Source organism: Cibotium barometz, chromosome 36 (assembly GCF_041138505.1).
Source record: "Cibotium barometz isolate CiBa-2024 chromosome 36, ASM4113850v1, whole genome shotgun sequence".
Lineage (NCBI taxonomy): Eukaryota > Viridiplantae > Streptophyta > Polypodiopsida > Cyatheales > Cibotiaceae > Cibotium > Cibotium barometz.
Window position 1 is genome coordinate 44,136,454 of NC_141081.1, and position 27,164 is coordinate 44,163,617.

At 48.1% G+C, this 27,164-nt stretch overlaps 2 protein-coding genes and 1 pseudogene across 6 annotated transcripts in view; 1 reads left to right on the forward strand and 2 right to left on the reverse strand.

The window, feature by feature from the left end:
- Positions 1 to 3,124: 3,124 nt before the first annotated feature.
- Positions 3,125 to 6,225, reverse strand: LOC147617926 (uncharacterized). Its single transcript, XM_086775527.1, has 3 exons — positions 6,024 to 6,225; positions 4,067 to 5,396; positions 3,125 to 3,242 (listed from the first exon to the last, which is right to left on the reverse strand). The coding sequence occupies exons 1-3, from the start codon at positions 6,223 to 6,225 to the stop codon at positions 3,125 to 3,127; spliced, it is 1,650 nt and encodes a 549-aa protein (XP_086631653.1).
- Positions 6,226 to 8,606: 2,381 nt separating this feature from the next.
- The window catches only part of LOC147617927 (Amino acid kinase family protein), a 72,193-nt gene continuing 53,635 nt past the window's right edge, over positions 8,607 to 27,164 (reverse strand). For all 5 annotated transcript variants that reach the window (XM_086776192.1, XM_086776191.1, XM_086776190.1 and 2 more), the window contains 3 exons: positions 9,554 to 9,660; positions 9,216 to 9,277; positions 8,607 to 9,082 (listed from right to left, as the gene is read on the reverse strand). In XM_086776192.1, coding sequence (XP_086632318.1) covers positions 9,010 to 9,082; positions 9,216 to 9,277; positions 9,554 to 9,660 — 242 coding nt within the window. In that variant the 3' untranslated portion in view covers positions 8,607 to 9,009. The remainder of the gene's footprint in view (positions 9,083 to 9,215; positions 9,278 to 9,553; positions 9,661 to 27,164) is intronic.
- Positions 16,230 to 18,031, forward strand: LOC147617928 (ABC transporter G family member 11 pseudogene; annotated as a pseudogene).

The following is a 27,164-nucleotide window of genomic DNA, read 5'->3' on the forward strand; positions in this document are numbered from 1 at the left end:
TCCTTTTTGACAGCTCATTGGGCCTTGATGTGTGAGGTTAGGGGAATACCATGAATGCTCCTATTCCCAACAGGCTCAAGAACACAATCAATAATAGTCAAAGGGTCCTCCCTCCAATCAAGAATGGATACATAATCCCTAAACCATTGAATGCCCAAAATCATCACACCGTAAAAGAGGTGAGAATGAAGTCTCGCCAAAATTCGGCCTTCTAAAACAATAAATGAGAATTGTTGAGCCTTACGCAATATGTGAGTGTGAAGACCAGGTGTGAATCTATCTACGTCCAAATGAGGGGATATGAGAGTACAACTCTTTTTAGCCAACTAAGGAGAAATGGCATCCTCAAACTACCCATATCAAAGAGAACAATGAAATGTTGTACGTTCGTTGTGCCATGAGCATGAATGAGGGCTTTCTTTTTCTCCTTAGCCTCACCCTCTTGCTTATCATCAAATACCATTGTGGGTACTACGTTTAAGGCGGGTAAGAGTTGGATCACATTGGTGGCCGATGCAAGAGCCATGGATGTAGCTATGGCAATAGCTAATGTGGAGGCAAAAGTTTTGGTGGCTTGTGCAGCTTGCCACTTGGTATAGTCTTTCTTACCATGTCCCACGGTGTTGCAGAAGAAATATATATTCTCCCCCTTATACCACGTTTGCTCAGAAGAAATATATATTCTACCACGTTTGCTCTTCTGGTTGGCGATTCCATCAATGATGCCCTCCTTGGCCTTTTCCTCAAGTGTTTTCTTAGGCAGAAGTTTTTATCCTTCCTGCCTCCCTTTCCCCCTTGAGATGATGACAACTGGGTGGTTGATGACTGTTGTTGTGGTTTGGAGCTAGCTTGGAGTTGTTTGGACTTAACTCCGTTCAACATCATTTCCTCAAGCTGAGCAAGAGTGAGATCCCTGACATAGGATTGTGGCTCAAAATTACGTATAATAAACCTAATGTTGATATCCATAACTTGAATAAACTATTTCAACTTATCCTCCTTGGATATACCTAACTGTTGTGATGGCATGATTACTTCGTTAGCGTATGTCAACACGGGTGACCCGTTTTAGGAGAGTTTGTAAAACTCATCCTCAAGGTTGGTCATGTACCATGGAGGTAGAAATCGTTTCTTTAGGTCAGACACAAAGTTCTCCCGTACATACTACGGAGCCCCTATGAATGGGTCAACATGTAGACTCCATCAATGCTGCCAGCAAGTGACCGCTTCGCCCGGAAAGGTGAGGTGCCACCACGTGGACTCAATCTTGCAGATCTAAAAGCTTAAACAATGTAAAATATGCTACAAGCTGATGAATGAATTGCATTACTTACCATCATACTTGCTGAAGTTTGGTTAAGCTCATATGACGGTGGTGGTTGGGGTGGTGGAAAACTCACTCCTTGGTTCACCAATGTAGGGAGAAGAGACAACACATTCAACTACAAAGTGGCTATCAACTATTTGTTTTGGAGTTGCATAGCTCCACATTCAAGTCTTTCTTGGGTAGCTTGGTCTGCCCATCTTTAGTCTTCTTCAACCCTACATTTACCCTTCATTCATCCTCACGTCAAGCTTCTTTGGCCCGTCGTTCTTCCGCCTTTATGACGTCTTTGTTTTTTGCGTTTGTTGCTCCATGAGAAGGAATAATTTTAATTTTTTCAATTTTGAGAGCTCTTTGGCTTTTCTGCTTCTTCTTTGGCTTTTTCAACCTCTTCTTTAGCTTTTGGCCTCGATTTGTTGCCTTGGCAATTTGTTTTGCTGCAAGAGAAATTTGATGAAGTCTTCATTGCTTTGTGGAAGCGTTTCTATAGTGAGATGCCTGGTCGGATGAGCCCGATGCCTCGCAATGATGCTCTGAATCCTCCGGTGTAGGCACCATCTCCGATGTGAGGATCCGCGAACCCTCGGGTGTCTAGATCTGCCCAACTGGATAGCTCTCTCAACTAGAGTCCCACGGGGTGCCCACTGTTGGGTTGTCGGCTGTGTGTCCTCCAGGGTAGTCCCTCTAAAGAAGTCAGTAATCTGTCTCTGTGTGGACTCCCTGCTAGTCGAGCGTCTGCTCTTGATAATGGACTCTCTAAGCCTGCTGATCTCCAGGAGATAAAAACCCAAGCATCGGTGATCACAATAGTCCATGACTCTAGCCAGTGGTCCAACTGCCTCTCTGAAAAGGCAATGGTAGTGCCCTCGAATCTCATAATATGCTGTGCAGCGAGATAGATGTAGTGCTCCTCCGTCTCTGGCTCTATCCAACAAATCTGACAAATCCTGTCCCCTGGAGGTATGCCTCTAAATCTGCCTGTCTCTATCTCTAACTCATGTGAAGAGGTGCGGATCTGCCCAATGGCGCACCTCAATGGGTATCTATGTAGCTCGGTCTAAGTATAAAGCCATCCTCAGTGGTGCGGAGAAGATGGTCTCTATAGAAAGCCATCTTCGTCCCCAACTCCTGTGAGGGCTCTAGCCATGTCCTCCTAGTGTCCACCTGAATGAGGTCCTGTCTGATGACTCTACTAATCTCAGAATGTGTCAAGGTGAGAGAGGGTGCCTCCAGAGAGTACTGGAAGGGTGGAAGTCTGTCTAAACCGAACCCGTGGAGCTCAAACCAGGATGCTATCTGCGCATACCAACATGAAGTGTCTCCCTCCATGGCTAGCTGATGAGAGGACTCTAAAGCAAGTCGTGCATACCGGTGTCGAGGAAGCTCCCAGGTGCTATGAATGAAGAACACTGATCTGGCAAGAGCCTCGACTACGATCAATGGTGCTCCCATCTCGGCTCTAATAATCTCATGGGGTACCGAGGCCTTAGCCCGAATCATCCTGGAGATCATCGACACAAGTGGTCTCTCCATCGATCTCCATCCATCGTATGTGCATCCTGATCGACTGTGACGATCTAGGCAAGGCCCCTAGATCTGTACTCCATATAGCATAGCCGATGTGACCAGCGCGTCAAAAAGCCACAGCTTAGTGCGTGGCTCCTGAAATTGTACCTGTGAGCACATCCTCTCTAGACCTCCTAGTGCTGCATATCCTCTAGTCAATCTGGCCTCTGCTGCCCCCCTCATGGAAAATGTGGGCCTAGTGAACACCACTCCAAGATATGTGTATGAGTCAACTTACTCCATTGTCTCTTGCCCATATGTGAAAATAGGCGCTGATCTCCAAACCCACTCAGCTGTAGCGTTAAACACCATAACCTTGGTCTTACCAAGGTCAACTGAGAGCCCCACTGTCCTGTGCATAAGCATGTAAAGTATCCAAGTGCCTCTGCATACCCTCTGGTGAGTCTGCTATAAGCACATAATCAAAGATCTCATCAATGTATAGTCCAAATAGAGTCGGAGAGAGCGGGCAGCCCTGTTTCACCCCTATAGTGGAGTGTACTGGCTGGGAGAGACCCTCTGAAGTCCGCACCTGCCCAACTACTGTCTCATAAAGTGCCATAATACCCCAAATGAGCTCACATGGAACCCCCAAGTCTTGCAGCCTGCGCATCAGTCTAGCTCTGGGCACTGTGTCAAAGGCCTTGCGGAAATCCACAAAGCCACAGTAGATCCTCCTCCCATGTGCTCTGCCCTCCTCAATAATAGCCCTGAGGGTAAAAGATATGATCCAAAGTAGAGAATCTCCTCCTGAAACTGGCCTGTCCCTGAGCTTGGACCCATTGTCTCTCTGCCCATCTGCTCAACTCCTGCTCAAGAATAGAGGCATATAGCTTGGCCAGCGAGTGACCAATCATAATGGTGTGGTAGTTAGTCGGCAGGCTCGGATCTCCAGACTTGAGTACCGGCACAATCGTCGAAGTACTCCAAGTCCCAAGAAACCCCTCACACATGGCTCTATTAAACATGAGAGCTAGCAAGTCTACAATCATATCTCTAGCATGTATGAAATGCTTGGCTACAATGCCCTCATGATCCTGTGCCCTCCCTATATGCAATCTATTGATGGCCCTCCTCACCATCTCTGCTGTGACGAAGGTAGAAGTGGGTGGACAAGGCTCTAGAGGGTTCGGTAGTGGTGGCTGCTCTAGTACTATGTAGAGGGAGGCTGCATACTCGCCCCATGTATCTGGAGAGGTAATGGCCGGAGGCGGGGGGTGCTCTCTAAGAAATCTCCAAGCCTCCCCAGAATCCTGACTCAAAAACAACTGATAGATGTCTCTCTCCAGCCGAGCTAAGAATGCTCTCTTCTTCCGCCGAATGAGGGATCGGAAGATGATGCGTGACTGTCTGTATGCAGTAACACCTGTGGCCACCTCTCTCTGTAGCCGGGCTCTGAGCTCCCTACAGCCATCATCATACCAACTATTCTGGGGCATGCTCCCACGACGTGGTCGTACTGTGGGCTGCGTGTGTGGGAAGGCCGTCGCTGCAGCTGTATGTAAAGCCTCTGTCAGGATCTGTGTGAGCTGTGCTAATGGCCTCTGTGGATCCTTTGCACTCAACAAGCTGTAGATCTCTGCGGTGTATACTCCATCAGTCTCTCTACAGAAGGTATATCTCGGGTGATAGGAGGACTGCCCAGCCTGGCAGGTACTGTAGTGGAAATCCACCGTAAAGGAGAGAAGTGCATGATCCACCATAACTCCGATGGGCCTGGGGCCAATCGCAAAATCCTGGATACTCGGGATGATGAAGGTTGGCGAGGCTAAAACATAATCCACTGTGCTGGCCCCATGTCTGTGTGGAAAGCAAGTAAAGCCACTGGCAAGTGGATACCTCTCTAGGCCATTTAAAATGGCCAGCCCATGTGCAGTCCCCATCTCCAAGAGGTATCTCCCATACTCAGTACTCTCCACCTCATCCTGTGATCTCCGGGTCAAACACATCTCCTCCACATCTATCTCTCTCAACATCTCCTCCGAAGTGTCAAAGAAGGAGGTCTGGTACTGAGCCGTTCGAGCATTAAAGTCCCCAAATATGATAACATCTCCCTCCCTCGAGAACTCCCATATGTCCTCATCTAGAATCATATATGGAGATTGCCCCTTGGGCGCTGCATAATGAGATGTGCTGGGTGGAAAGTAACATATAGCAATGAATAGGGGTCTACCCTCATTTGCCCTCACTCTCACCCACATGTACCTCGCGCTCTCATCACGGCAAATAACATGGATGAGTGGCTGAAGCTCCTCTCTAAAAAGAACTGCAACTCCTCCAGATCCGCAACCACCATGCTTCGAACGGGCCTCCTGTCTACAAGTCGTCTCCCATCTGTATCCCGCCACTCTCGGTAATGTGCTGCCTAGGGCCTGATGTGTCTCCGAGTAGAAGATGATGTCCCTATCTCTGAAGCTGTCCTCAAAGGCCCCCACATCCAGTCTCAATGCTCCGTTGCAGTTCCATACTGCAAGTCTCAGACTGGTCCCATAGGTCTCGCACCGTCAGGTGGTGCGTCTCTCTAGTATCACCACTCTGCCTCCTCTGTAAAATGCTAGCTTCCCTTTTTCTCTGGCTGCCCTGATCTCCGGCATGCACTCCCTCATATGTGCTAGCTGTGCCAAGGTAAGGTCATCTCCTAAAAAGATGCGCGTTTTCTTAAGGGCAGAGCGCTTGGCCAAGAAATCCTTCTTGGCCTCCAAGGTGGGAAAGTGAAAAATGAGAGCTCTCTCCTCCATTCTTGTCTTTCTTGCCCACTCTCCAAGCCCCCGTGTGTGTAGGCCTCGAAATGCCCATGCGACGTGCGTGTATAAATCTTTGGCTTCCTCCTCTACATTGTCACCGTCCTTAAGGCCCGTGATCCGCACATGAAGTTCCCTTGTCTTTCTTCTTTGTTCCTCCTCAATGGTTAGGTTGATAATCTTCGAGGTAGATGTGCTTTCGGCCTCCTTGTTCTTACCTTTCTTGACCACTTCTATCCATTTCTCCGTTTCATCTACTTGCTTTTGCGTCTTCGTGAGTACCTCCACCCACGAGGAGGTCTCCCGGGCCTTCTTTTCTTCTCCCTCTTGAAGTGTTCTCACTTGGGCCTTGATGGTGTTCAGCTCCTCCATCATGACGCGCTGAATTTCACCTTCCTCGAGCTTATGTTGAGCACGTGCTTCTTCTGTCTCCTTGAGATTTGCGATCTCTGCATCTTGGGCTGCTATCCGCGCTTCAAGCTTCTTGACTTTGTCAAGAAGGCTCCGGTTGACCATATTAATTGCATTGTCCATCTCTTTCTTGTGTTGTTGGATGGCTGCCTTGATCAGGTCTTCAATGTCGATTCTCTCCATCTTGTCTTGGGCTGAAAAAGGCTGGTTTTGGGTTAAAAATTAATTAACCCTTGGCCATAGGAAGAGCTCTGTGCGTGTCTGCAGCGCTTCCCACACAGAGAGAGGCTAGAGGAGGGGGGAGGGGGGGGGGCGAAGAGAGAGAAAGATACGCAACAGGCGGGAGAGGGAAGCAGGAAGGAGAGAGAGAGAGAGAGAGAGAGAGAGAGAGTGGCGGGAGGGGGCTACGAGGAGAGAGAGAGAGAGATGGCCGAGTCCTTTTGGGCGAGCAGAGAGAAGCGAAGAGCATGTGGGGGCGGAGGGAGAGGAGCAAAGCGAAGAGAGAGAGGCGAACACAGAGAAGCGAAGAGAGAGGGGGAGTTGGCGGAGGGTGGAGTTGACCAGCTGGGGGGCGCACAGCAATCGTGCAGCAGTCGCACGGTGGCAGCGAGCAGGAAGGGCATCGGCGGAAGGGTCAGGCGAAGCGAGGAGGAAGGCGGTGAAGGAGGGGGGGTGTTGCGAAGAGAGAGAAAGATAGGCAGCAGGCGGAGAGAGAGAGAGAGAGAGAGAGAGAGAGAGAGAGAGAGAGAGAGAGAGAGAGAGAAGAGAGAGAGAGAGAGAGAGAGATGATAGTAGTCGATACAGTATTGGGTCCCAATTACCCACTGAAGGCCCCCCCCCCCCCCCTCAAGCAAGCGTAGTTGCTTATGTTTCTTTGGAGAACTTTTATAATGAATATGAAATATGATTGAGGACTGTCAAACGCAAGGACAAAGTAGACTGAACGCAAGCTGATCGAGATGTTATCCAAGCTCCTCTGAATAGCTCTTCAATGACCACTATGCAATCCCAAAACTAAGGGATGCACATATGCTAGCTGAATGCTGAAGATACTCTTCAAGAAAGCCTTGGGAATGCTACGGAAAGTGCAAAAGAAAGCCAAAGGCTTTTCGCACATCAAATTGCTTGGTAAATGTTGGGAACTGCATGATTTATGCTGATTTGTAAGTGCTGCTTATATATGCTCTTTTGATGCTGGTCGGTCCAAGCAAATGCTGTCAGCTAGCTAATTTTGGACAAAAAATGCTTGTTTGCAACATTAAATACTGCACATTTTTCCCTTGCTACCCTAATGCCTGGCCAAGTGGCAAATTCCAGCTGACCTATTGCTAATAGACTGGTTGATGGATGACTGATGCTTGTAGGCATCTAGTGCTGGCCGACTGCACATATGCAGCATTTATAGGCTGCCGATGGGCTGCCTATGCCCTCTTATGGCCTGGATGTTGTCGTTATTGGCTGGCCGTGCTATGGGCTGGCCTTTGGCTGGCCCATAGACCTATCTACCATGCAACTGCATGCTTCTGATACAACTACATGCTTCTGATGCAACTACAAGCTATGGGTTGAGTTCTACATGCCCTATCTGATGAATTCTCCAAGTAGGTAAGAGGACTGACACATGCAAACTCTCTATGGCTGTGGAGACTCACCTACTAGACTGGGGTCACAATGTGGTCACGGCATATGACAAGTATTCCTAAGAAGTTAAATCCTAATGTATGAATGTTGCACTGATGTAGAGCCAACATAGCACTCCAGTACAGGGTGCATGTGACACCCCGGACATCAACCACGACCCCCTCATCAGCTCCAAATCCAAGACATGCTCCATCGTGCAACGTAGCTAAGGGAGACCTCTCAACCATACTCATTAGCCCCATGCTTGATATTTTGGAGAGCGGTATACCATCTATTGTAGGCTGATGCTCCTCTCATGTTTCATGTTTCATACTCTTGGTATTCCATCATGAGATTTCGGGTCTTTTAAGACATTTAATTTCTCTCTCTCTCTCTCTCTCTCTCTCTCTCTCTCTCTCTCTCTTCACACACATTGTACTTGGTGAGTGAACAACACACATCTATCAATCTAATCATCATTGAGTCGTGCAATTCTCTCTCTCTCTCTCTCTCTCCCCCCCCAACATACACCATGAATATCTTCCATCCACTTTAGCTTAGGTGCACCTATGTAAACCCTAACCCTAATATCAGCACACACCAAAATGTACTCTAGCCAAACAAAAGGAAGGGGCTCTAGCCCGAAGCAGCTGTGCAGGGTCACATAACTACAACAGCAGTAACAGGCGGCAACAGAGAGTAACACCATAAAAGGAGTCATATCCTAAATGGGTGAAGCAGCTCTTGAATGAGAAAGGAAGCAACAGGCGACCAGGGGGAATCAAAGCAGCAGGATAGATGCGACCAGAGCAGGCTCATGCGCAGGTACCCAAAAAAAAAAAAGTCACCCTACGCTATTCTCAACCTTTCCAAATTGTTAAACTTCAACCAAAGGTTAACCTTGACAGTTAGTCACATCGAGATCCCTTTTGGACTTTTGGACTTGACAGTTAATCGTGCCATCTATCAATTGCACATAATGGCCTGTGGTTGGCCAGAAAAGCCATCAATATCAAATCTTCATTAAGGAGCCAACAACGGGTAAAGTTAGCCCAAGTGATCATAACACTAATACCCTTCAGGCTTCTTTTTTCTGGAAGTTATTTACACCCACATAGCCATGTACCACAAGGGGTTAACACTCTTAATTATGTGGACAATGAAGGCTTAATATGATGGCCACCACATACAGACAAATATTAAATCTCCACTGAGTACCCAACTAAGCAAAACACAAAGCAGCAATATCCCAAGTGGTAATCACAAACCCCTGGCACTACCACCCTCCTGCTTTTTTCTTTCTTCAGGAAGTTCTTTGCATTATTCGTCACTTATGTGATCTAGATATCAACTCTCTTCATATGAAAATTCAGAAATCCAATCACATTTTGAGCATGCAAGGTGCAAAACTGTGATGTTGCTGCAAATAATTGCAAACAATAGCAACTGTTAAGTCCTCACTGAGGATCTGAAACATGTTGCACATTGAAAGCACACATAGGAAATGAGAAACATGAGACTAAGTAGAAGCTCGGACAATGGTCCCAACCCACTTTTGGCTCAAGCCAGTTCTTGAACTACATTGGAAAGCCTCTAATGCATGCTGAGTACCAACCTGCATCAAAAGAAAAGAAAAACATAAAGAATTCTAGATGATTCACAATACATAAACAAGGCAATCTAACAAGAGATTCACAATACATAGACGAGGCCATCGATCAGATACTACTACATATTTTCTTTCTTGCTTTCAGAATTAGTTCTCATATCTTGTCTTGAGGGCTCTTGTTTCAAAACCTGACTATATAAACATCAACCCCCGATATTGTGATGATAGCAGCTTCAGCAATTTTAGTAATCATTTACACAATTGAGGGGTTTTGTATCAAACCTCAACAATGTAAACGTCAACCCCCGACTTTGCAATGATAGCAGCTTCAGCAATTTTAGTAGCCATTCCTCCTGTAGTGTCATGAGCTGCAGTTGTGGTTTCAACTCCTGATACATGAGAAAATAAAAACATTAAGCAAGTGATATCAGCTTACTTCCAATCCTGTCAGCATTACTGCACTAAGTCTTGCTTTCACAGGATTCCCCTCCAAAAGCTCCCGGGGATGCAAGCCCCAACCTTAAACGACACCACTCAACTGCCATAGACTTCTAGATACCCAACAAAGACTAGTTCTGTATGCATGACACAGTGACGGATGCTTACATAGAGACTACTCCCAAGAATTAATGATTTAGAAGATTTCTCAATGGCTTCATTGAAGAATATGGGAAAATAGGGTCCTTCAATAGATTCCTGCAAGCCCCAACCTTAAAAGACACCACTCAACTAACCCCTAGACTTCTAGAAACCCAACAAAGACTACTTCTGCATGCATGACACAGCAACGGATGCTTACATAGAGACTACTCCCAAGAATTAACGATTTAGGAGATTTCCTAATGACTTCATTGAAGAATACGGGGAAATAGGGTCCTTCAATAGATCCCTGGTGGCACAGTAACTACCAACCTACTTGCCGAAACCAAAAGTTGACTCATACGACTAGCTGCCATTATTATGTTCCTCATGGAACAACAAAGAAAAACACTAGGTCTTCAGACACCATCCAAACTCATTTTGGCCGTCAAATGGCCATTGCAACCCCCGTATGAGCTCCCCAGCTTTGAAGTCACCCTCATCCCTTCCTATCTCCACTCTAAGGCGGTGGATTGAAACCCGTATCTGGCCAATCGCAATCCGCATGGCATGAGACATGTGAACACTTAGGTAGCCCAACAACTGGATGAATCCTCGGGGAGCGATAGGAAGTGATCTCTGTAGAAGTGCATCTTTGGTGGGAGCTCCGAAGATGTGATCCATGTGCAGTGGTTGTAAAGGCTGAGAAGATCTAACGGGATAATCCGGTTGGTGTCCTCACGAGAGAGACGGAGAAAAGGGGAGTCCAAACTCTACTGAAGGGAGGCCGTCCATGCAGAGCCCATATCCTGAGAACCAAGTGGAAACTCGGGCATACCATACTCCTAGGTGGCCCTTGAGTGCTAGTTATCCGGAGGACTCCAAAGCAAGTCTTGGGTACATGTGGGGATCCATGTGACTGATGCGATGGAGGTATGAGACTCTCTGGAAGAATGCATCCACTACCATCGAGGCTACAGCAAACTCTACCTGGATAATCTGGTGTGGGACTGATGGTTTGCTACGAATCATAGGGGAGAGCATCATGACCTCAACTCACTGCCAATCCTCATCGAACAAATCTGCCCCCAGAAGGCTGCTCTGTACATCAAGGCTAGTATGACAGGGGTGTCAAAAATCCACCCTTCGTCTTGGGCTCCTGGAAATGTACCTGGAAGCACCGCTCAAGTAACCTCAAGGCTGCATATCCCCATGTCACTCTGGCATGTGCTGCGGGAAGCATGGTGAAAAGTGGGGCCACTCAAAGTGACACCAAGGTAGACATAGGATGAGACAATCTCCACAGGATCCCCTCCGTATGTGAAGCTCGATCTGCATGTGAAGGGATGGGAGGTATTGAAGACCATTACCTTGGTTTTACCAAGGTTAACAGTGTGGTTCCACTGAGTGCAAAAGTCCTGTAAGACATCCAAATATCTCTGAAGCCCCTCAGCTGAATTTGAAAGGAGGATGATGTCATCTGCATAAAGTAGTAGGGTGATCAATATGCCTGCCAATGTGGGACCGGCCCCACCTAATCTGTCAATGAAGCTGGAGATCTCATCAATGTAGAGGCCAAAAAGAGTGGGTGATAGGGCAGAGAGAGAGAGAGAGAGAGAGAGAGAGAGAGAGAGAGAGAGAGAGAAAGAAAGAAAGAAAGAAAGATATATTAACGTCTACGAGAGGCCAAAGTCGGCCTATGAGACAAAAAAATAATACAACTGTGTTCTTTCGGTCATCAGAAGAAAAGAAAGAAAAGAAAAAGTGTGCATGTGTCTGGATACAACTGTGAATCATCATGGATCGGTGGAGCCCATATACAAACAATATAAGGGGGAGTGGGGATGTGGATGGAGTGCTAAGGCAAGATGCATCTCTATATGCTGAAGGGGTAGTACAAGCATGCTATGCAGATCTATGTCTAACTCCATCAAGTGCCATAAGAGGGATATAAGATATCCTACATCGCCGATGCTGAGGCTGTGAATGGCGTGAACATGTACCCTGAGTCTGAATGACAGTGAGCTAGCCTCTCCTGTATCTCCATCTGGTGTCTCATTCGGATAGCTGCCATCTCTCGGTGACGGAGTCGGGGTGCTCTATGTCTAGTCTGTCTAGGTCTCCTCCTGGCTCTCAATTCCTCTGCTCTCTGCGCGGTCACCCCACGTGGTACATCAGCTGGCACTGGCATAGCTCTCTGGAATAAATCTGTGAGCTGGGACTTCTCCCACCCCTAGTGGGAGCGGGTTTCTGGAGGAGTCTCTCTCGAGAACTATGAAGCTCTAGTAGTAGTCTGCCAAGCTCTTGCTGGTCCGAGGCCTCCATCAACTGTTGTAGTGAAGAGTGCTCCTCAAACAATCCTGCATATCTATCTCTGACCCCTTGGTGGGCTCTACATCTACATACAAAGTGATCCTCAGTCTCCACCTCCTCGCGGCACAATCTGCATATCCGCTCAGCTCTGGGAACCCGTGCTGCTCTCTCAGCCTCTATCTCTAGCTGATGTGATGCGACTCGTAGCTGTCCAATAGCAACGCGAGAACTGTGTGGCATGTATACATCCATGTACCGCGGTCGATGTATAAACCCATCCCCTGAGATGCTCATAAAGTGGTCTCTGTAATACAGCATCTTCGGTGGTAGTGGGCTCTCTGGTGCTGTCCATGTCTCCTGTATGTAGTGCTGCCATATGTTCTGTCTCATCACTCTGTTCCTCTCATTGAGAGAAAGGTAACCCCGTGGAGCAGACTGATCATACTGAAAAGGTGGCAACCGCTCAATGTCTATCCCATGATGTGAGAACCACTGTAGCATCTGTGCATACCAAGATCCAGTGTGTCCAGCCTCGGCCAGCTGTTTGGATGCCTCAAAAGCTCGGCGGGATAATCTCTCCGTGGGCATCTCCCTCATCCTGTATATAAAGGAGATCGTCTGGAACAATGCCTCCAGTGCCATAGGTGGTGCAGCAAACTCAGCTCGAACAATGTCGTGCGGGACGGATGGTTTGCTCTGTATCATCCTCGAGAGCATCAAGATCTGTAGTCTCTCCAGCTGTACCCATGTGGAGGCTGCAAGCCCTGGTGCCCAAACCGCTGCTGCATACATCAAGGCTGGTGTCACTAATGTATCAAAGAGCCACCCCTTCGTGCGGGGTTCCTGAAAATGTGCCTGATGACACTGACACTCAAGGCCAGCAAGAGCTGCATACCCCCGGGTCACTTTGTCTCAGACTGCCTGAGCCATGGAGAAGCGTCCAGCTGAGCTAGTAAATGTGATGCCAAGGTAAACATAAGAGCTCACCACCTCGACCCGCCCTCCTGCTAATGTGAGAGTAGTGTGGCTCCTGACTGCGGGTGAAGTGTGGAAGATCATAACCTTGGTTTTCCCAAGGTTTACTGTGAGACCCTGCTGTGCGCAGAAGTCATCAAGAGCCACAAGGTGTCTTTGAAGCCCAACCTACGTGTCGGATACCAAGACGATGTCATCAGCATAAAGCATAACATGGACAGTAATACCTGATAGCTCAACCCCCAAGCCTCCTCCCTGTGTGATGTAATCGACCACCTCATCAATATAGAGCCCAAAGAGCGTGGGGGAGTGCGGGCACCCCTGCTTCACACCAATGGTGCTAGCAACTGTGTCGGACAAGCCTCCTGGGCATCGGACTCTCCCAAAGACCTGCTCATATAGCCTGTATATGCCCCACATCATGTCTGAAGGTATGCCTAGTGTCTGTAGTCGCCGAAAGAGGCGCTCTCTGGGCACAGTATCAAATGCCTTGCGGAAATCCACAAAGCAACAATAGAGCCGTTGCCTCCGTGCCTTGGCCTGATCAATCAAGCACCTCAATGTAAAAATGTGGTCGATGGTCGAGAAGGCTCGACGGAAGCCTGCCTGGCCTGCTGCTCTCAATCGCCCAACCTCTGCATGAGTGCTCAACTTTGCCTCCAAAACTGCCCCGTATAGTTTGGCCAATATATGGCCAATCATGATGGTCCTGTAGTTCCCGGGGTCTAGTACATCTCCCGCTTTATGGATTGGCACAATAGTGTGCATCGTCCACTCAGCCGGAAACTCTTCTGACAGAGCTCTGTTGAAGAGATGAGCAAGAAATGGTGCCAATGTATCAATAGCATAGATGAGATGCTCTCCCTGTAATCCTGTATGATCTGTCGCCCGTCCATGTTGGTGTCGGCATATGGCCCTCCTAACCATAGGTGGGGTGAAGAAGGTGGAGACTGTGGAGCATGGCTCTGTGGGCTGTGGTATAGGGGGCTGTGCAGGCAAATCATAAAGTCTCTCTGCATATGTCTGCTAGGTCTGAGGATCGGCAATAGGTGTGGGAGGACGGGGCTCTCTGAGTCTCCTCCAAGCAGCAGCAGCATCTCTGCTCATGAGCATGTGATATGTGTCCCAGTACTGACCCTCCTCATAAGCTCGCCGCTTACGGCGGGTGAGAGTATGCATCCTCCTGCCTGCCTGCCTCTGGGTGATCTCCCTGCGAGCCCTCTGCACTCGGAGACTGCGGTAAAGGTTTCTGCACTCATCATCATCCCATCGGTTCTGGGGCATGCTCCCAGATGTAGGTGGCCGTCCTGTCTGTATGTGGTATGTGGTATGGGAAACTCCTCGCGGCTGTGGAGTGCAGTACATGTGAGAGCTGGGAGGTGAGCATGGCCATGGGTGCCAATGGATCTAAGGCAAATAGCTGATCATGAACATGGTAGTCGTACACCTCGGCTAGGTCCTGAGTGAAGTGAAAAATAGTGCGTGGTGGCTGTATGATGGGTGGGTGGGTCTCCAGTAAGCTCCTGAAAGTGAGGGATAGGTATATGTATGATCCGCCCCAATGGGGCATGGTGGTACGGTGAAGTGAGACACCATATCTGCTGCCTCCTGGGATCCCATCACATAATCCACTATACTACTGCCGCCTCCCACTGGAAAGCAAGTCAACCCACCTGAATCTGGCCACTGAGTCATCCCGTTATAAATAACGAGATGGTGTCGGACCCCAAGCTCCAGCAAATGTTGCCCATATCCAGTGCTATCAACTCCTCCATCAGCGGAGATCCGAGTGGTCCCTGTATCCTCTGTAGCCAGCGGCTCTAGTCTCAAGGGATCCTCAAAGTCATAGATCTCGCACTGTCTGCTCTGAGTCCGTGCATTGAAGTCCCCCATCAAGAAGACTTCTCCCAGTGTCGAATAGTGTAAGATCTCCTCAGATAAGACAAAGTATGGAGACTCACTAGCCTCTCCTCCACCACCCGGCTCCTCAGTGGTGGCAAACCGCGACCCCTTCGGAGGAAAGTAGCAAAGGGCGATATAAATCCATCTGGTCTCCGAGAGGCGTAAGCTAATCCACATGAGAGAGAGAGAGAGAGAGAGAGAGAGAGAGAGAGATGAAATGAAATGATATATTAACGTCTCTAAGAGGCCATAATGGCCTATGAGACCAAAACTAAGAGTACATCTAAAGTTGGTGTCTCATCAAAGAGAACAACTAAATGAGACTAAAAAGTACAATAAATTGATTGTCTTACAGTTGTAAAAACAGAATTGTAAGACTCCGAGATGATACTGAGTAGAAAATACTGGAAAATGTATATCAAGTAGATCCATGTATGCTGATCAGTTGAAGTGTTGCCCTCTCCTTAGATCAAGTATCTCCGCCATGGGGCTGTCTAGAATGGAGAGGTCGTAGAAGCGAGGTAGGCGCCTCCGATGCCGTGCAATAATGGCTCTGATCTGGCGATGGTGAGGGTCTATGAGACCAAAATGATGTATATAATACAGTGTCCATGAAATCTCGTCATGGATGAAAAAAGAAAAAGCAACAGTAAACTGAAAGCTAAGATCTTAAACTCGGAGACTATACAAGATGAAAAATCTAGATCCTACTATGGGAGGTACAGGGTACAAAAAGTGGTGGGATATACCAGAGCTGAATACAAACAATCAATTAACCAAGTATGCCAGGCAAGAGCCCATCCAGGATGTCCATCATGGGTGATACAAGAAGGCTAGAGATGTCGATAGTCTGCTGTGAGGATGAGGCTGCTCGATGGCAGGCTAGGATCTCTTGAATCTGGGGCTGATGAGCTGGGGGTAACCGGAGTCCGACGGGACGAGGGCATCTAGCTCTCTGGAGTGTGCATGCCCGAATTGATGGGACTCCCATGGGCCTGCAAGGGGCCATTGTGGTATAAGCTCCCGTATCCACTGTGGTGGGCTCTCGTGCCTCCTTAAGCTGGTGAATAAAAAAAGGAAATGAAAAGAAATATACATCCAGATAGCAGATGATTATCCTATGATCTCTCCTCACCTAGTACAAACCTCAGGGCAAAAAAAGGGTCAATCCTACATGATGGGAGCGAGGATGGCCATTTCACGAGCGAGAGGGAACGAGCAAGAGCGCATTCCAAGTGGAGGGGCAACAATTTGTAATGAACATGAAGACACCTCTAGTATTTTTTTCGTGAATATATCATCGTTGGATCGTCTAACCACAACCATAATTTTTATAGGAAAAAAAAGCTCAACCACAACAAGAAACCTCAAACGGTGAATCTTAACTTCTATTGAAGAAAAAAGCCTGACTCAGCACACCTACAAGTGTCGGGGAGTGTGACTCCCTTTGAGCGGCAGCGCAGCGTGCAGGACAGCATCCGCGAGATGGGGCTACAGGACTGTGCCGACACACGTGTGGGTGGTTGGTGCATCCGTGGGCTGAGTGGTGGGGACTCGGGAGAAAAGGCGTCTCAGCCTTGCCATTGAGACCCTCAAGCAACCCCCCTGCTCTTCCTTGATGAACCCACCAGCGACCTTGACAGTGCAGCAGCTTTCCATGTGGTCAAAAGGCTCCGGACAATCGCCAGATCTGGGCAGAACCTTGCTGAGGTCTTTGAACTCTTCCATCATTTGTGCTTGCTTTCATCTGGTCAAACAGTTTAATTCGGTGAAATAGTGAATGCAAAGCAGGTTTTTGAAGATGCAAGATTCCCGTGCCCAGCATTCCGAAACCCATCAGATCATTTCCTATGGATCATAAACTCAAAGTTTGAAGAGACGAATGACGATGATGACATAGAGATGGGGAATGGAAGAATGCCCACATTACACAAAGCTCAGCATCTCATAAAAGCCTATGTGGACTCGAATATCAGAAGCGTTGTCAATCGGAGAATTCAGCAAGCTTCTTGGAAGGAAGGTGACCTGATAAAGAAAGGTGATGCTGGTTGGGTGAGCTGGTTCAAGCAAGCCTTCTATTTAACATCAAGATCCTTCACAAACATGAAAAGGGACATTACCTATTATTGGTTCCGACTGTTTGTTTATGTGATGATGTCGATCTGTGTGGGCGTGATCTACTACAAAGTTGGCCATTCTTATGATGCCATCTAGGCAAGGGCGGGTATGTTTATCTTTGTAACTGTATTCTTGACTTTCATGGGAGTGGTGAGTTTCCCATCATTCATAGAGGACATGAAGATCTTCACACGGGAGAGGCTGAATGGGCACTACGGAGTCGCGGTGTTTGTTGTTGCCAACACATAATTTGTCTACCTTCCCCTTTGTGGTCTTGTTGGCTTTTCTGCCGGGAACCATTTTGTACACAATGGGTGGCTTACATCCCGGCTTTGACCACTTCATCTGCTTTGTTGCTACTCTGTTGGCTGCCCTCTTAGTTGAGGAGGGCCTGCTCATGGCAATTGCAAGCATTGTGCCGGATTTCCTCACTGGTATGATTGCAGGATGTGGCATCATGGGGATGTACCTTATGAACGGAGGCTTTTCTCGGTTGTTGAAAGATCTTCCCAAGCCTGTTTGGTGGTATCCGCTATCTTACATGTCATTCCACACATGGACAAGCAGGGCTCTCTACAATAATGACTTCAGAGGTTTGGTATTTGTGGCTAGTGCCCCACCCCTAGCAGGTGAGGATATCCTTAAAGGCAGGTTCCACATGTATATAGGGTACTCCAAATGGTGGGCCATCTTTGTGATTGTGTGCATGGCCATCAGGTACTGCCTCATTTTCTTCTTTGCACTCAAGCTCCAGGAGAGGGTTCCTGCCTTCCTCCACAACCTCAAGGCCAGGCCGCAAAGGTTGATGAGAGGGCTGCCTCAGGCACGATCGTTGCGCCTCACAATGATATGGATGAGGAGGATAAACTCTAGATATTGGGACATGCACCAGGGCATATTTTCTTTTTAAAAAAATGCTTGAAAGGAGGTCACGCCGACGCTGCCTCCTTCCAAGCTTTTTAAAAAAAAAGAATTTATTCACAAGTTCTTTAAAAAAATGCCCAGAAGGAGGCCGCACCGGCGTGGCCTCCTTCCAGGCATTCTTTTAAAATAAAATATTCACAAGTGGGCGATGGCAGGTTATCATCGTTATTGTTGGAAACCATACAGGTGGGCGATGGGGCAGCTTATTATCATTATTGTTGGAAATGGTACAGGTGGGCGATGGCAGCTTATCATCATTACTGTTAATCTGTTGATGATCACCACATACACATGCTTCATGGTTTCTAATGGTGAGCTTGTCCATCAGCGTATTATTATCATTATTGTTGGAAATGGTACAGGTGGGTGATGGCAGCTTATCATCGTTACTGTTAATCTGTTGATGATCACCACATGCACATGCTTCATGGTTTCTAATGGTGAGCTTGTCCATGAGCGTATTGAAACTGTCCACCAGCTCAAAGCACTCCGAGGCCAGCAGCTGCTCGACTGCGAGACATCATGCACCTCATCACTCAGACTATCAGGGATCCCCATATAGGTCACGTGCCGATCAGAACGTGCATCTTCACCGTGCATGCAACTTGGGTTACTATCATCGCTCCTGCTGCTGCTGCAAGTTGAATATTTTCTTTTAAAAAAATGCCCGGAAGGAGGCCGTGCCGTATCATCGCTCCTGCTGCTGCAAGTTGAATATTTTCTTTTAAAAAAATTCCCAGAAGCGGCCTCCTTCCGGACATTTTTTTTAAAGCACATATTCCGCAGCAACTTCTCTGTCATCTCGCAGCTGGGTGTCGACACCTTTGGTTATCTCACCTTCGGTAAAAGCAACAGCAACAGGCAGCACCAATCAGTCCCTCAAAAAACACCCCTATGGTCCAAAACCTCAACTCTTCATTCCTCTCGTACCTTAACGTGACCAGGCGTCAGCATAAATGGAAATCTCTTAGATATCCCTAGCTCCGCCTTTGAGATTGACGCAGACACAGGCAACAGTAGAACCGTCATCAACTCCAGCACGTCATTAACAACCTTCATTGATGAAGCATACACTGTCATCGCGCAAGCTTTTGAAAGCTCCATGGATCCATCTCTCACAAAGGCAGACGTGGGAGAGAAAAGCACTATGTTGTGCTACCAAGTGCCGTTGAAACAGCAGGAGGCTCTGTTTGCTCCCAAAGTGACACTGCATGTTGTGGGACATCGACCTTGACACAGACCATCTCTTTCGCAATGCCACCTCGGGTACCACCTACAACTACTGCTGCTTGGCCTTCAATAATTCGAGAACTCTTGCATCAGGTGCCAAAGATTTCATTGGGAGCTGCCAGCAGAGCAGGATTTCCTGGTGGAATATGACATTGGCAATTCTAGAATTGGCTTTGCGCCTACTCAGTGCAGCAGCAACCATGCCCCCAAATTACCATTGGCATGCTTCCCTGTCCTGCTATCGATCATTCCATCCATGTTGTTATTATTCACTCTTTAATTCTAGTTAGTCATCTTTCTCCGGGCAAAGAAACAAAAACTTGATTAAAGTTGTTAACCTACTGACGCAAACAGCTTACTTGAAGAAACAACTCCTAACACACCGCTTCGATCATTTCCTGACACATGAGAGCCCGGAGAGGGGCTTACCACGGGTTGAGGGTTATCAGTGGGAGTCAGCTCACCGACAGGGGATGAGACAAGCCACCTCCCGAGGTTCAAGAGGTATTGCAGTGCTTTTCAGACATGGGTTACATGAGCATGTTCGAGTCGTAGCACGAGACTTGGAGGCGAGATACATGTGGATTAGCTTACGCCTCTCAAAGACCAGATGGATTTATATCGCCCTTTGCTACTTTCCTCCTAAGGGGTCGCGGTTTGCCACCACCGAGGAGCCGGGTGGAGGAGAGGCTAGTGAGATTCCATACTATGTCTTATCTGAAGAGATCTCACACTATTCGACACTGGGACAAGTCTTCTTGATGGGGGACTTCAATGCACAGACTTAGAGCAGACAGTGCGAGATCTATGACTTTGAGGATCCCTTGAGACTAGAGCCGCTAGCTACAGAGGATACAGGGACCACTCGGATCTCCGCTGACAGAGGAGCTGACAGCACTGGATATGGGCAACATTTGTTGGAGCTTGGGGCCCGACACCATCTCATTATTTACAACGGGATAACTCAGTGGCCAGATTCAGGTGGGTTGACTTGCTTTCCAGTGGGAGGCGGCAGTAGTACAGTGGACTATGTGATGGGATCCCGGGAGGCAGCAGATACGGTGTCTCACTTCACCGTACCACCATGCCCCATTGGGGCGGATCATACATACCTATCCCTCACTTTCAGGAGCTTACTGGAGACCCACCCACCCATCATACATCCACCACGCACTATTTTCCACTTCACTCAGGACCTAGCCGATGTGTACGACTATCATGTTCATGATCAGCTATTTGCCTTAGATCCATCGGCACCCATGGCTGTGCTCACCTCCGAGCTCTCACATGTACTGCACTTTGCAGCCGCGAGGAGTTACCCATACCACATACAGACAGGACAGCCACCTATATCTGGGAGCATGCCCCAGAACCGATGGTATGATAATGAGTGCAGAAACCTTTACCGCAGTCTCCGAGTGCAGAGGGCTCGCGGGGAGATCACCCAGAGGCAGGCAGGCAGGAGGATGCATACTCTCACACGCCGTAAGCGGCGAGCTTATGAGGAGGCTCAGTACTGGGACACATATCACATGCTCATGAGCAGAGATGCTGCTGCTGCTTGGAGGAGACTTAGAGAGCCCCGTCCTCCCACACCTATTGCCGATCCTCAGACCTGGCAGACATTGAAGAGAGACTTTATGATGTGCCTGCATAGCCCCCTATACCACAGCCCACAGAGCCATGCTCCACAGTCTCCACCTTCTTCACCCCACCTATGGTTAGGAGGGCCATATGCCGACTCCAACATGGATGGGCGACAGATCATACAGGATTACAGGGAGAGCATCTCATCTATGCTATTGATACATTGGCACCATTTCTTGCTCATCTCTTCAACAAAGCTCTGTCAGAGGGGTTTCCGGCTGAGTGGACGATGCACACTATTGTGCCGATCCATAAAGCGGGAGATGTACTAGACCCTCGGAACTACAGGACCATCATGATTGGCCATATATTGGCCAAACTATACGGGGCAGTTTTGGAGGCAGAGCTGAGCACTCATGCAGAGGTTGGGGGATTGAGAGCAGCAGGCCAGGCAGGCTTCCGTCGAGCCTTCTTGAACATCGACCACATTTTTACATTGAGGTGCCTGATTGATCAGGCCAAGGCACAGAGGGAACGGCTCTATTGTTGCTTTGTGGATTTCCGCAAGGCATTTGATACTGTGCCCAGAGAGCGCCTCTTTCGGCGACTACAGACACTAGGCATACCTTCAGACATGATGTGGGGCATATACAGGCTATATGAGCAGGTCTTTGGGAGAGTCCGATGCCCAGGAGGCTTGTTTGACACAGTTGCTAGCACCATTGGTGTGAAGCAGGGATGCCCGCTCTCCCCCACGCTCTTTGGGCTCTATATTGATGAGGTGGTCGACTACATCACACAGGGAGGAGGCTCTGGGGTTGAGCTATCAGGTATTACTGTCCATGTTATGCTTTATGCTAATGACATCGTCTTGGTATCCGACATGCAGGTTGGGCTTCAAAGACACCTTGTGGCTCTTGATGACTTCTGCGCACAGCAGGGTCTCACAGTGAACCTTGGGAAAACCAACGTTATGATCTTCCACACCTCACCCGCAGTCAGGAGCCACACTACTCTCACATTAGGAGGAGGGTGGGTCCAGGTGGTGAGCTCTTATGTTTACCTTGGCATCACATTTACTAGCTCAGCTGGACGCTTCTCCATGGCTCAGGCAGTCCGAGACAGAGTGACCCGGGGGTATGCAGCTCTTGTTGGCCTTGAGCGTTAGTGTCATCAGGCACTATTTCAGGAACCCCGCACGAAGGGGTGGCTCTTTGATACATTAGTGACACCAGCCTTGATGTACGCAGCAGCGGTTTGGGCACCAGGGCTTGCAGCCTCCACATGGGTACAGCTGGAGAGACTACAGATCTTGATGCTCTCGAGGATGATACGCAGCAAACCATCCGTCCCGCACGACATTGTTCGAGCTGAGTTTGCTGCACCACCTATGGCAGTGGAGGCATTGTTCCAGACGATCTCCTTTATATACAGGATGAGGGAGATGCCCACGGAGAGATTATCCCGCCGAGCTTTTGAGGCATCCAGACAGCTGGCCGAGACTGGACACACTGGATCTTGGTATGCACAGATGCTACAGTGGTTCTCACATCATGGGATAGACATTGAGCGGTTGCCACCTTTTCAGTATGATCAGTCTGCTCCACGGGGTTACCTCTCTCTCAATGAGAGGAACAGAGTGATGAGACAGGACATATGGCAGCACTACATACAGGAGACATGGACAGCACCAGAGAGCCCACTACCACCGAAGATGCTGTATTACAGAGACCACTTTATGAGCATCTCAGGGGATGGGTTTATACATCGACCGCGATACATGGATGTATACATGCCACACAGCTCTCGCGTTGCTATTGGACAGCTACGAGTCTCATCACATCAGCTAGAGATAGAGGCTGCGAGAGCAGGATGGGTTCCCAGAGCTGAGCGGATATGCAGATTGTGCCGCGAGGAGTTGGAGACTGAGGATCACTTTGTATGTAGATGTAGAGCCCACCAGGGGGTCAGAGATAGATATGCAGGATTGTTTGAGGAGCACTCTTCACTACATCAGTTGATGGAGGCCTCGGACCAGCGACAGCTTGGCAGACTACTACTAGAGCTTCATAGTTCTCGAGAGAGACTCCTCCAGACACCCGCTCCCACTAGGGGTGGGAGACAATCCCAGCTCACATATTTCTTCCAGAGAGCTATGCCAGTGCCAGCTAATGTACCACGTGGGGTGACCACACAGAGAGCAGAGGAATTGAGAGCCAGGAGGAGACCTAGACAGACTGGACATAGAGCACCCCGACTCTGTCACCAAGAGATAGCAGCTATCCGAATGAGACACCAGATGGAGACAATGGAGAGGCTAGCTCGCTTTCATTCAGACTCAGGGTACAATTTCATGCCATTCAAAGCCTCAGCATCGGCGATGTATGATATCTTATATCCCTCTTATGGCACTGGATGGAGTTAGACATAGATCTGCATAGCATGCTTGTACTACCCCTTCAGCATATAGAGATGCATCTTGCCTTAGCACTCCATCCACATCCCCACCCCCCCTTATATTGTTTGTATATGGGCTCCACCGATCCATGATGATTCACAGTTGTATCCAAACACGTGCACACTTTTTCTTTTCTTTCTTTTCTTCCGATGACCGAAAGAACACAGTTGTATTATTTTTTGTCTCATAGGCCGACTTTGGCCTCTCGTAGATGTTAATATATCTTTCTCTCTCTCTCTCTCTCTCTCTCTCTCTCTCTCTCTCTCTCTCTCTCCCACACACACGCACGCACTCTCAAGGTCCACCCCCACTGACCCTCCCCCCAAACACACAAAACAATATGGCACTGTCATGTCATGGACAGTATCCATTTCTAGCTGGCCCAATTATACCTTACCTATGCGTCCATTGCATAAGTTAAAATTGAAGTTCACACCAATGAACCGTTTCCACATCTCTTAGTGACGCTAAAAGTTTTTGAGATCAAACTTCAAGCCAGTAACTGGACAGGTGCCCGTGGTCGGAGGCGTCACTCAAGGTCTTGGGATTTCTTTTTTCTTAAAGCGTGCTAACTCCATGACGGACAGGTGCCCGTGGTTGGACGCCCACGACCCCTACTAAAGAACATCTAATTAGAATATTCTCATGAACTCCTTGACACTTTTCGTGCGGATACTCCATCTTGGCTTTTCAGTTTGCTGAAAATGCACTTAATATTGCTCCTGATGTCCAATTTGCATGTGTCTTCTATGTCCTCTGACATAAAACTCAACCATCCACACAACAAGTTCAAACCCAAGAGGAGGAGGGGTCAGATGAGGAGTCAAAGGAGGAGTCAGAGGCATCGAAAGAGGGAAAGACTCAGAGAAGGGGTTAGACCCTCAAATCCCTTGCTCCAGAATCCTGTTGATCATGTCAACACCCACTCTGCTCACTACCTATTGACTCCTGTCTAATTCAGCCTTGACTCAACTGACTTCAAACCTTCCCACTTACGTGTCCTCTGACACAAAACTCAACCATCCACACAACAGGTTCAAACCCAAGAGGAGGGGTCAAAATAGGAGTCACAGGAGGAGTCAAAGAAGGAGTCATAGGAGGGGAGGACTCAGAGGAGGGGTCAAAGGAGGAGAGGAGACTCAAATGAGAAGTCAGAGGAGGAGTCAAAGGAGTTTAAAGAGGATTCACAGGAGGAGGAGTTAGAGGAGTCAGAGGAGGACTCAGAGGAGGGGTCAAAGGAGGAGTTAGAGGACGAGTCAGAGGATTGGAGGAGTCATAGGAGGGGTCAGAGGAGGAATCAGAGGAGGCAGAATAGAGGAGTCAGAGTGAACAGAGGATTGGAGGAGTCATATGAGGGGTCAGAGGAGGTAGAATAGAGGACTCATAGGAGGAATCAAAGGAGGCAGAATAGAGGACTCAAAGGAGGAAGAATAGAGAAGTCAGAGGACGCAGAATAGAAGAGTCAGAGTGGATTAAGCCTAAGCATGAATATGAGTGATTAGCAATCTCAATCAAAACATCATAACCACCATAACCAAAACACCATATCTCCAACACGACATTGACATCGAGGTCTAGACCATATCACCTAGAACACTATATGGTTTTTGCAATCGCTCGAGTTTGGGACTTGCTCGGTTATGTTCGCTCGGTGTCTTGTAACACTCATGGGAGCATGTCATGTTGGCGGAGACCTTCCCTGATTTGTCTATGTGGTCCTGATGCTCTAGGTTGGGGGGGCGGGGGGGGGGCATCTAGCTCGTAGAATGGATCAAACTCTCTCGCTAAGAACTCTAGGGCCGGAGCGCAGGTATGGGTGGTGGGCTCTGAAGTCGTAGCAGAGGCATTGGTATGGGTGGTGGACTGACGTGGATGGGTGTACACAGAGAAATTTGTGATGGCTATCTGGGAGGTGTCCTATCGAGGTTGGGCTTGTCATGCCACCTCAACACTACACCCCTATGCCGTTTGAGCTCCATCAAGTACATGCCCTTGCATCTCTGATCCTCATACCGTATCACTCATGCGAGTGGCCCGAATCCCTCTTGGAAAAGGAAGTGGAATCACCCCTCTATCTCATAGTAAGTTGGACAGGTAAACATATAATGGCCCTCTCGCATAAGAGGTGAAGCTTGGTGGCTTTGCATATAGAGTTAGAACCAAAAACAAATACTTGAATAAAATATGAGGGTGTTTGGACCATACTTACCACCTACTAGTAACCCACAATCTATGTCAGCACACTTGAATAAAATATGAGTGTTTGGACCATACTTACCACCTACTAGTAACCCACAATCTATGTCAACATACTTTAATAAAATACGAGTGTTTGGACAATACTTACCACCTACTAGTAACCCACAATCTACGCCAGCATACATTTTCAAAACAATCTTGCGGGCATTGTTTCATGCCTACTTGTTTCCACACGTACAATCCTACATACATTTCACGCGTACAAATCAAGCACACATGAAAACAATGCACCCAATCATTTTTTTATGCATAAATGGATACAATGCACGTGCACAAGATGTACCACACAATCTCCCATTCTCAATAGCTTGTACTTGCATTGTCCCTTGGATTTATGTGAGGACATGGGCTCCCTAAATCCAAGCCAATTGAGTCTAGGCACAGACACAAGATCCCTAGCCCAATCGAAGCAGGTCTAGGTGACGGACACGAGGTCCCGACTCCCTAGTTCACTCTCTCAAACCAAGTGTGGACACGAGGGTGGTAGGCCAGTCACATAAGCCCAAAGCACAGATAAATGTCAAGCTAGTGACACCTTACCAACTGTTGAAACCTGTAGGTTAGGGTTGGCAGTAGTAAGATACTGACAATAGAGCTCAAAGTGAGTGAGAGTGAGAAGTACACAACTCGATGATGATTACCAAGTAGAATGAGTGGTACAAGGTACAAAGGATAAATACACCCCAAATGATAAAGGGTGTAAACATGCACGGGAAAAAAATGCAAAAGTGCCCTATTTAGTCCTAGATTGTTCACACACCACTACCCACAACATAGATGTCTACAAACCCTCCTAGAGTGATGCTATGAACATGTACAAGGATCTAGAACATCAATCCCCAAAAGACAATAAGCTTAGAGCTTTTAGGAGACCATCTAGCTTTAACTTTAAAGGGATTGCTTACTGAACAGCACACTGCTATCCCTAAACCACTGAATGCCGAGAATCATATCACAATTCACACCCCAAAAGAGAGGAGACGATGAAGTCTCGTTGAAATGTGGCCTTTTGAACCATGAATGAGCCTTGTGAGATATGTGAGTGTGAAGATCGGTTGTGAATCCGTCTACATCCAAATTATGGGGTACGAGTGTACAACTCATCTTTTTAGCCAACTGAGGAGAAATGGCATCCTCACAGCTGCCCATATCAAAGAGAACAATGAACTGTTGTCCCTTTGTTGTGTCATAAGCACGAATGAGGGCTTTCTTATGCTCCTCTTCCTCCTACTTATCGTCAAATGCCATTGTGGATACTGCATTGGGAGGTGTAGATGTAGCTATGGCGGTGGCTAGTGTGGAGGCAGAGGCTTTGGCAGCTTGTGCAGCCTGCCACTTGGTACAGTCTTTCTTACCATGCCCCACCGTGTGACAAAGGAAACATCTATTCTCCCCCTTATACTGCGTTTGCTCTTCTGGTTGGAGATATCCACCAGTGATGCCCTCCTTGGCCTTTTCCTCGCATGTTTTCTTAGGCGTGAAGTTTTTATCCTTCTTGCCTCTTGAGGTGCTCTTGGATTCATTCTTAGTCTGCTATTATGAGCTCCC